Source organism: Corvus brachyrhynchos, unplaced genomic scaffold (genome assembly GCF_000691975.1).
Source record: "Corvus brachyrhynchos isolate BGI_N302 unplaced genomic scaffold, ASM69197v1 scaffold32, whole genome shotgun sequence".
Classification (NCBI taxonomy): domain Eukaryota; kingdom Metazoa; phylum Chordata; class Aves; order Passeriformes; family Corvidae; genus Corvus; species Corvus brachyrhynchos.
The window spans coordinates 5,723,330-5,733,079 of NW_008237919.1; the positions used below are offsets into that span (position 1 = coordinate 5,723,330).

The 9,750-nt window shown below is 39.2% G+C and overlaps 1 protein-coding gene across 1 annotated transcript in view; it reads right to left on the reverse strand.

Moving 5' to 3' along the window:
• Positions 1-9,727, reverse strand: part of LOC103614862 (A disintegrin and metalloproteinase with thrombospondin motifs 20) — a 79,290-nt gene extending 69,563 nt beyond the window's left edge. Inside the window, exon 1 of the mRNA XM_017733087.1 lies at positions 9,326-9,727. Within this exon, the coding sequence (XP_017588576.1) occupies positions 9,326-9,727 (402 nt within the window). The remainder of the gene's footprint in view (positions 1-9,325) is intronic.
• Positions 9,728-9,750: the final 23 nt, after the last annotated feature.

Consider the following 9,750-nt stretch of genomic DNA (forward strand, 5'->3'; position numbering starts at 1 on the left):
AATCCACTCTGAAAACATATAGTTAGCTCCTCTTCTTCCTAATGCATGCATTTACAAAAATTGAGTCACCAGTTACACTGCCTGTTTACAGTCCTCCAGTCAGGAAAGTGATACTTCATGTGGTGACAGCTTCTGCTGATACAAATGGAGCTATTGCTGCATCTTGGACACATAAGGAAAAGAGCTGTGAGATCCAAATGAAAAATACTTTTGGTAAAATGAAATACAGAAAAGTCACTTAGATGTTCAGAGGCAGGTTGCTAAAACAGGAGCCCAAGCATTTGCAGGAAATTAAATCAGAAATGCACTGGATTTACTTATCATCTACAGATGCCTCTCAAATCATCTAACAAGAAATCTGCCTGAAACATTGTACTTCTGTTATTTAGATAGAGAGATAAAAGTACACTTAAAAGATCTCTCCTGTAGAAGTGGAGTACGAAATTGAAAACAGTCTCTTGCACATCATAAATAAGTGGTCCAAAGAAGGAGTGCTACCCAGAAATATGCATCTGCATAGATTTGAGAAAACTTATGAGAAAACCACATGAGAATGATAATTTTTTTAAAAATTTAAAATATGGATTATCTAGACACTTTATATTAAATCAAGGTTCAGGGGATCAACACAGCTACTCACTATATGGTATGACTTAGTGGTTTAAAGTGGCTTAAAACTGTATAGTCTTAACCAATATTAACTCTATAGCAAGAGTTACAGAAATAAATATTTCAAAATTATGGTTAAGGAATGCATCATGCCCATATACAAATTACATCTTTGCTTATAAAGTTTGCAGAACAGATGGAAAACATAAGGGATATATAGCAGATTTCAGAAATGAGGAATTAATACATCCAACCATTCCAATAAGCACAATTGGAATGGTTTCATAAAAACTCTAAAAGAACAACCGAAGCTGGTTGTTCCGGAAAACTAGACTCTAAGCTGGCAGACTCCCTCCCAGGTAACTCCTGTGCTCAAGTACTCCTCATGTCCTTCAGGTATGGCTTCTTAACTCACTTAAAAACCTGCAAGTAGTTTACAGCAAGAGCACTTTAACAGCCAAAGCAAATTACAAAATCCCTTCCTTTTATATTATTCTTTTCCTCTCTCCTATCCCTCCCCTTTTGTTTATTCAAAGCTCTTGAATCATGTAAGAAGCCCTTCACTTTTTTCTTCCTGCTTCACTGTTACCATATTTTATAATTAAAGACTTAAGAAGCATTGCTTAATTAAAGAAAAAAGTATTAAGAGTGATCATAATACACTGCCAACATCTGGAAGAAGTATTTCTACTAGAAGATAATTCAGCTAGAAACACAGTAAGAGATAGCAGTTCAAGCTCTAATGTGTTAAGATCAGACCTAATATAATAGAAATAAGAAAATAGTAATAAAATCATAAATAATAACACCAGCAAAGCAGCAGGGAAGAAATATGAATGAATAAATAGCAATGAATGTTTTCTGGTAGAATACGTTTTTAGAAGTGATTGAAAGCAACATTACTTTTGAAGTTCTTAGAGAATAAAATGCTAAAAGTTTGTTATAGGCATCTAATTACATCTTACAAATTCTGTGATGTTAAGATTGCATGAGCTGACAGTAATCACACAATTAAAGGAATTGATGGGGTATGGATACAAATATTGCTGCTAGCAAGAATTTCTCTTGCTTCCTTCCAGTCCCGCGAGGTATTTTTCTCTCTCACAGAAGATATTAGCAGAGTTCTATAAAAACTATGAACACCTGCGACCTTGCAGAGCTTTGTTTATGGTACAGTAGAAAAATATTTTGACAATGGATGTTTTAGGATTTTAGCCAATCACCCCAAGGGGTGGCTGATCCTTTAACCAATCAGACTATGAAGAAAAAAGCCTATAAAAGAGTCGTAAAATAATTAAATAAGGGAATCTTGCTGCACAATGCCTGGCTGCTGGATCTCTCCTCTCCTCCCTACTACTGCAGGATACCATGACAATGGGGCATTCACCTATGCTTGGAAGTGCCGTGTCCTGCAAAGACACCTAACCATTGGTTAGACAAAATTTCTTAATTCCAGACTGAAATTTAAGTTCTATGTAAATGCTTAAAGGGATTTTACCTATTTGTATGTTTAGATCACACTTTACCGATAACCATATGATAACTATAGCACTGGATCCAGTGTCCTTACTGCCAAGCTACTTTCACTCAGGAACAAGGAACATCTAGGGGAAAGATTATTCTTGTAGAAAGTATAAAACCTAGCACTAGGTACCCTAAGGATTCCTTTGTGAAGCTATTCTAGGCAAGAAAGTCTGGCTGAAGCCTGGTGAAAACTGTATTCCAGGAGTTTCTAAATAAAATTTGTAGCAAAAACAGAGGGGCTAAATAGCAGACAACTTGTGAGAATGTTAAAAAAACAATCTCAAAGCCATCTGGAAAGAGTAGAGGTTCAGGGAAATTAACAAGATTCATTGGAGTGGAAGGAAGAGAGAGGGGTCATTTATTTATTTTTACCTTTATATACAGTTCACAATGAACAAGCTAGACTAATCAACTAAAAATAAGCATAACAGCTTCTTTAAAATAGATATATACATGGAGATTCCATTACAGAAAAGCAGCTATCTTGCAATACCGGCTGAAATTGGCAAAACAAAATGTATATATACATAAACGGATTTTCTTGTTTGTTTGGGGGTTACTTTCGGAAGGAGTGGATTTTTGGCTTTTAAGTTTTAGGGGACTTGGCTTTAACACCTAAACTATCATCAAGCTAAGTATTCTGACAGAATGCAGAGCTAGGGGATCTGTACACTTTATCTTGGAGGAAACTCAATCATCATCTTGTCTGCCTCAGAAAATGTCAAGCAAATTTACATTTGCAACTTATCTCTGTTTAAAGAGAACTTCCTAGTTTTGATGTTTTTAAGCAGATGCAGAACTACCTTCTTCTCTCACTAGGAGATGAATAGCTCCATACAGTCCTTTTGACCTCATAAGCACCATCACAGGCAGTTATCGCTCAAAAACACACAAGCTATGGCTAGATTTTCACCTTAGTCAGCCACACAGTAAGCTACCTTGAGTACTTCTGTCAATATGTGCATTCCCAGAAGGTATTAACTGTTCTCAGTGTCTGGCTTCGCCACCCTAATCTCCCCATTTTCTGCATGAGGATATGCCTGAAACAGAATGAGAACTGAGACTATTGCAGATACACACTATCTCATGTGGGAAGCCTACCTATTCCCCAAGAGTACAAAGTTTCCTGAGATCCATGACAGCTGTTGACTGCCACCTGGGACTGGAAACATTAAGTTCAGACAAAAACCGCCCCCCCCACACACACACAAAACCACAGTAACCACACACCAGTAATTTAGCTTACCTAGTGACAGCAAAGGGCCATATGTTGTGTACTCTGCCCTCCCCTGACACTCCTATCACTCACACTCATGCACAGAAACTTCTGTGTACTTCCTCGAAGTTTAATGAACATATGTGTGTATATATAGAGAAATAAAAGTAAAAAACCCCCCCCACACACACACAAAACCACAGTAACCACACACCAGTAATTTAGCTTACCTAGTGACAGCAAAGGGCCATATGTTGTGTACTCTGCCCTCCCCTGACACTCCTATCACTCACACTCATGCACAGAAACTTCTGTGTACTTCCTCGAAGTTTAATGAACATATGTGTGTATATATAGAGAAATAAAAGTAAAACAAAGTTCCTTTGGCTGCCCAGAGCATTTCAGCAAATTTGCCTGTGTCACATAGATCCAAACAATAAAGGCAGTAGTTAAGAACAAGCTGCAGTCATCAAAACAATTTATTTGGCAAACAGAATGTGCCCAAGTAGCCACCAAGGAGGAAGGCCACTAGACATAGATATGGGCAGAAGGCAGGGCAGCCTTCAGTGACAGACCTTCAGCTGCACAATCTGCAACTCCATGTATCTTCTCAGTTTAAAACTGCAATTACCACCTGTATTTGCTGATCTGTGCTGGCCCATGTGTGAAGGTATTGCATCTCTGGAAATATTTTCAGGAAAGGCAGAGATGTAAACAGCCTGAGGAAAACATACTGGAGAAGTTTCAGGGTTTTTAGAACAGCTGTAGGGGGGACCTAAATTGTCTTACTATTTTATAACAAGCCAAAAAGAAAGAACATTTCATCTTGAACTTGCAAAGTGAAACCTTTTACTTAAAACCTCTTTGTGCTGATCAGAGACAGAGAAAATGCACAGGGCTATAATGGAAGCACTGAAGCTTTTCCTGTTTCGCAGATCCAGAGCTGGAGTCTCAGCTTATATATGTGTATGACACGAGAAACCAGAACTACTAAGTGGAAGTCTTCACATCACTCAGCCAGTAGCAATAAGACTGTTTGCTCAAGCAAGAATCAATTGCCTTGAGTTGAAATGTTAATAGGATTTTTTTCTAGCTTATGACGGAATCAATACACTAAGACAAAAAACTATGAAACCCAATATGTGCCTTATGGATGTTCATAGCATTCTAAATGTAACCTGAATGCTGAAACTATCCTGCCTTCCAGATTTAGAAAGTAACTTTTTTGAAGTGACAGCTTATGAGTTAAAGCATTAAATTACATCAAGGTAAGCATATTTTCCCGTTACAAGTGTTAAAGGTTCTTGGAAAAAAAAAAAGTCGTTTCACTCATTGAAGTTGTTAGTACTAAGGAGCACAAAACCAGGGAGCAAATATTTGGAGTCTGTTACCTGCACTACATCTCCACTAGAAACTAGATGCTGGCTATGCTAGCAGTAGCTTCTAGCAAGTTTTTGGGCTTTGTATTGTTGGGTTTTTTTAACCGAACAATTAAAAATCCATTTTTTTAAGACAAATTTCAGGATTGCCTGCTTTTTCTTAAAAGAAGCCACTCTACCCATCCATAGCAGCAGACAGAGCTGTTTTCGAAACCTCTCAGAAAGGTGATTCACTGACTCATATTAATAAAAAATAAACACAGCCTCCTGTACTGAGGATTGTGAAGATCCACACTTAGGTTCATGCTCTTGCCATTCTCCAGACAAAAGTAAGTCTGATGTGCAGTAAGGGTGTGTTACCCAAGGGCTTCCTTGAGCTGCCAAAGAAGGAACTTGTCACACTCCAAAGCTACATTAGAACAAAGCGGTCCTGCCTTCCTGGGCTGCAGGAAGCTGACAGCTGGCAAATCCATGCAAGAAGAGATTCATGTGTACTTTCCTATTCCTAACTTCTCCCAGTCAGTGAGCATGTAAAATTGCTCTACACACCACACCATACACCCAAAAAGATGTATGTTTTCCTTCTTATCTTTCTCACAGCAGTCACATAAAACACCTTTGGCACTTAAGCACTCTTCTAGCTCACAAAAACTGATTTTAACTATCCTCAGCATCAGTCAACACCCTCCTAACCCCTGAGAAAAAGTACCAGGCTTCTCAAAAGACTAGACAAACTGTTTCTATAGCATTCATTCAGGATGAACAAACAAACAAAAAAAAGGAAAAACAAACAAACAAACAAAAAAAACCCACCAAAAAAACCAACAACAAAACAAAACAAAATAAAAAGCTCCTTTCTTTAGATGGGGTCCTGCTAGGAACTGAAGATGCATTCTAGTTAAAATAAGTGAGCTATCATCATTTATAAGACACTTCATTCGTGGGTATTTGCTTGCATTTGTCATTAAACTCGTAAGTCATATGTTCTCAAAAGTTAAATGATTTTTAACTATTTGGGGTTTTACCTCTTTGATTTTGCTGCCTGGATAACATTTGAAAGGTCTCTTTAGTCTACAAGCATCCAGGGACATCCTCAGAAGATCCCATTTCCCATGTTTGTAGGAAGCTAAAACTGACTAATGTAGTAAAAGTAAAAAAGATAGAACTTAAGAAAATTAAGTGAAATAAAGCATGAAATCTCAAAAATTACACTAAAGATGCAAGAAATATGCCTGTATGTGATCACATGTTCAGCCAGGCCATCACTCCAAAGGACCTTCTGCCTTTGATAGATCCCAAGGTTCCCTAATTATACACTCCCTCCTCTCAATTACTACAGACTCCCTGCTGACCTCCTAACCTCCCTGTGCCATTTGCGCCCCTGAACCCAGGGCATGCTCTGAAATGTAACACAACAAAACTGCACACAGGGTGTCAGGAGCCATTAAGCAGTGCTCCACAGGTACTCTGGGTTGTACATGCTCTTAGCACATGCAGGAAAAGGCTTAACTGAGGGTGAAATGGCAAAGCAGAGTGGAAGGGGAGAGCACATGCAACTTGAGAATGCAAAAAAAAGAAAAGAAGGAACCTGAGAAGGAAGAATGAAGCTGTGAATGAATGCAGACAGACCATGGGGACAGATGCCTGCAGGATAAAGTGAACACAGGTACCTGGTTTCACTTCACATGACTCAGGCATATATCCAGAGCAATTTTTAAAATTCCACTGTTACACTTCCTGTACTTTTATAGGATAAAAGTTTATATATATATACTTTTATACTTTTTTACACTTCCTGTACCTTTATAACTAAGTACAAGTCATTTTTTCCTCCCTAGCTTTTACAGCATTGGTGAAAGCAATTGCCTTATATATGCAAAGCTGGAAGATATAACTATACCTAATAGTTGAAAGCAGTACCTTAACTTCCATACACCAAATTCAAGTTCAGCAATCCTACAAAGAGAAGGGATTTTACTTAAAATAAATATAGTAACACAAGGCCACTGAGTGACTAGTCTGGTTTCTACTGTCTTGCTTACAATAAATAGTATCTTACCTCAGCAGCAGTCAGACTTTAAATGTCTGGATGTACTTACAATGCATGGCACCGTTCATTAAAAGAGCAATAACTGACTAATGTATTTTTGCAGGTATATTTGTTGAATGCACAAACCCATGAAATTTTAAAAACTTTGAGAATAAAAACATCTTTTTACTCATTTTTGAGGGTAGTCCCATCTAGGAACAGGGAATGCATTCAGGGAGGAGAAGATCTCACGAGACAATTCCACTTGGTCTGTAGTTCCCTCTTTTCACATCCATTCTTCTCTAAACACCAAAAAATTTTTCTCCTTTGGCAGTCACACAAGGCAGACTCCATGAAGATGAGGAAGAACATTAGCTTGAAGGTTCTGAGTCAGGTTGGAGGACACTCTGTGCAGTTACATGCAAGCAGCTGGCTATGACGACCATACAATCCCTCCCTGGCAAACTATAGGCATATCCCACAGAAGTGCAAGAGCATCCATGGAGGCTCTGCTTCCTCTTCTGAAAACCTCCACCACTGAGGGGAAAGCAGACACAACACTGGCTATACTACCTTCCAAGGCTGTGTCTGCCTGGGCAGAAGGTGAAATGAGAGGTGAGAGAAGGACCGAGGTGAAAGAGCACCGAGACAGAAAGGTCTTTGCTGGTGGCTCAGACTGGGCACTCCATCAGCCAGGCAATGACTGAGGACACAAAGTACAGCTGGAAGCTGCAGTGAAAGTTCACAAGGCTCATCTAGAAGAGGCGGAGGCCTAATTTAAAGGCACTCAGGGATCTCTGACCATACACATACATGAAGATACTGTAATGTATCAGCAAGGAGGAGTGGGGAGAGAAACAAAAAGTGACACATTCATCTTGGTTTAGGGAAGAAGATGGTCTTGTGATGAAGAATTTGAGAACTGATAAATAAGGTAGTTGAGACAACTTTTAACAGCAGTAAGTACATATTTTGCAGAAAAGTTATTTTCAATGCATGAGATCACTTCAAGTGATGCAAAGCAAGAGTTTACAGGAGTAGAATTCCAACAGGCAGCAAAGGTTATGAAAGTAGAAGTCTTTAAAACTTCTCTTATTTATTCCATATAAAGTATGCCACTATTCTCAATGACACGGTATTTGAGCATCTATTAAAATATGAAACATGGAAGAAATAAAAAAAAGCCAACCATATTTGTGATTCCTCATCTTTCCTACTCCCTCTCTTAGTAGAGTTAGTAAACGTATCAAGGTATTTGATATAGTTTTGAATTGGGTTTTGGATAATGTAGTCAAGAACCAATGACAGTTGTTTGTAAAGCAAGATATATAGACAAAACTTAGGATGAATACAGAATTGCTGTTTTCAAATGTTTGCTTCTCCAGTAATTTCCAAGGACTATCCGAAGTCTACACACCTCAACCCAAAACCAAGATGGTATATATCCAAATATCCAAGACGCACAAGAAAGAGACGTCTCTCTCAAATACCATGATTCTCTCTGATTCTCTCTTCTGTCCTGTGTATCGCCTTCTTTTAATACACTTTAAACAGTCCTAAATGCATCCAGCCAATTGCATTCTATTTTCTGTATGCTACTAGAAAAAGCCTAGTATATGAAGTTGGATTTTCTTGAGTCCCAAAAATAAGAGTCTTGGACCTTTACTTTCCTGACTGACTGCAAAAAAAATGGAACTTAAATTTAAAAAAATGGATCTTAAATTCACAGTAATATTTACAATGCTGTATTTCTACAGTGGGCATGTCACACAACTAGTCCCTGGCATTTCAATAAGCAGAGATGTGGTAAAGCACAAGGTATCAGTCTTCATGTTTCTAGGCACGAAACTATAAAAATTAGCAACACAGCACAACTGTTTTCATAGACAGTTGTGCAGTAGTATTTCTCCATTATCACTTTGGAAGACACAACAAATGCTATCAAGGGATAAGTACAGAATGTATATCGTTGGAGTTTTGATTTGTTTACTCAACTTAGTTCTTAAGAAGTGTTTCAAAGACACACTTCCACTTAAGTTAGAGAATTTCTTATTCCCTTTTAGCAGAAATGTGTTTAGAGAGCACTGGTGCACACTTACAAGGATATAACATACCTCTCCAGTATTGCTGAAAGCTGAGGAAGAAACTGATCAACACCAGCTCCTCTCATCATCTCAACTACCATTACTACTCATTCACAACCACAATATCTGTTAAGCTACAAACACATAACCAATGCCAACTGACAGCATCATTTTATCGAATCAATAGCTTACTGTGTTTCTAAGCCATGCTTTTTCCTACATTATAATGCTCTTGGTGTCAGGAGTTACATCAACCAACCATATTACTGGCCAGCAACAGATCCTTTGAAAGCAGCATTTGTATATCCCACCAGAAAAGTATCATCATGATGGCACAAGGCTGATGCCAAGACATTTCGTGACCAACTACTTGGAATGACGCCCAAGAATTTCCAGCTTAGCTCTCCAGCAAAGGCATCCCACTACATTTCTTTCAGGGAGGAGAATATGAATGGAGACAGGAAGCAGTGACCAACATGCTTACCAAACCACCACAGATGCTGAAGACAGCCATGTGCGTCTCTTGGGAATTGACATGCCCGCGGTAGAAACAGTGGCGCAAGTCAGGGGAGGACTGCTTCTGCGGGGCCCCGACGTGCACCACCGTGTACTGAGAGGCAACGAAGCCTGCATCAGCACTCAAGTTGAGCTGGAAGACCTGCCCGTACGCACTGAGCTGGTAATGTGTTCGGAAAGCAGCGGGCTCCAGCGGTGCGTCCAAGCTCCTTTTCCTCCTTTTGAAGTGATGCGTGTGCGGGAAAACTTCTCCAAACTCATTCACTCGGACAGGTGTGATGATTTCATAAGAGGAGAGCTGCTTCACTAAGGTCTCTGCAACAGAAGGCAGGAGGCTCAGCCTGACACAGCAGCAGCCCCTCCCTGGCATCCGCACGGCTCCTGGCACGGCCC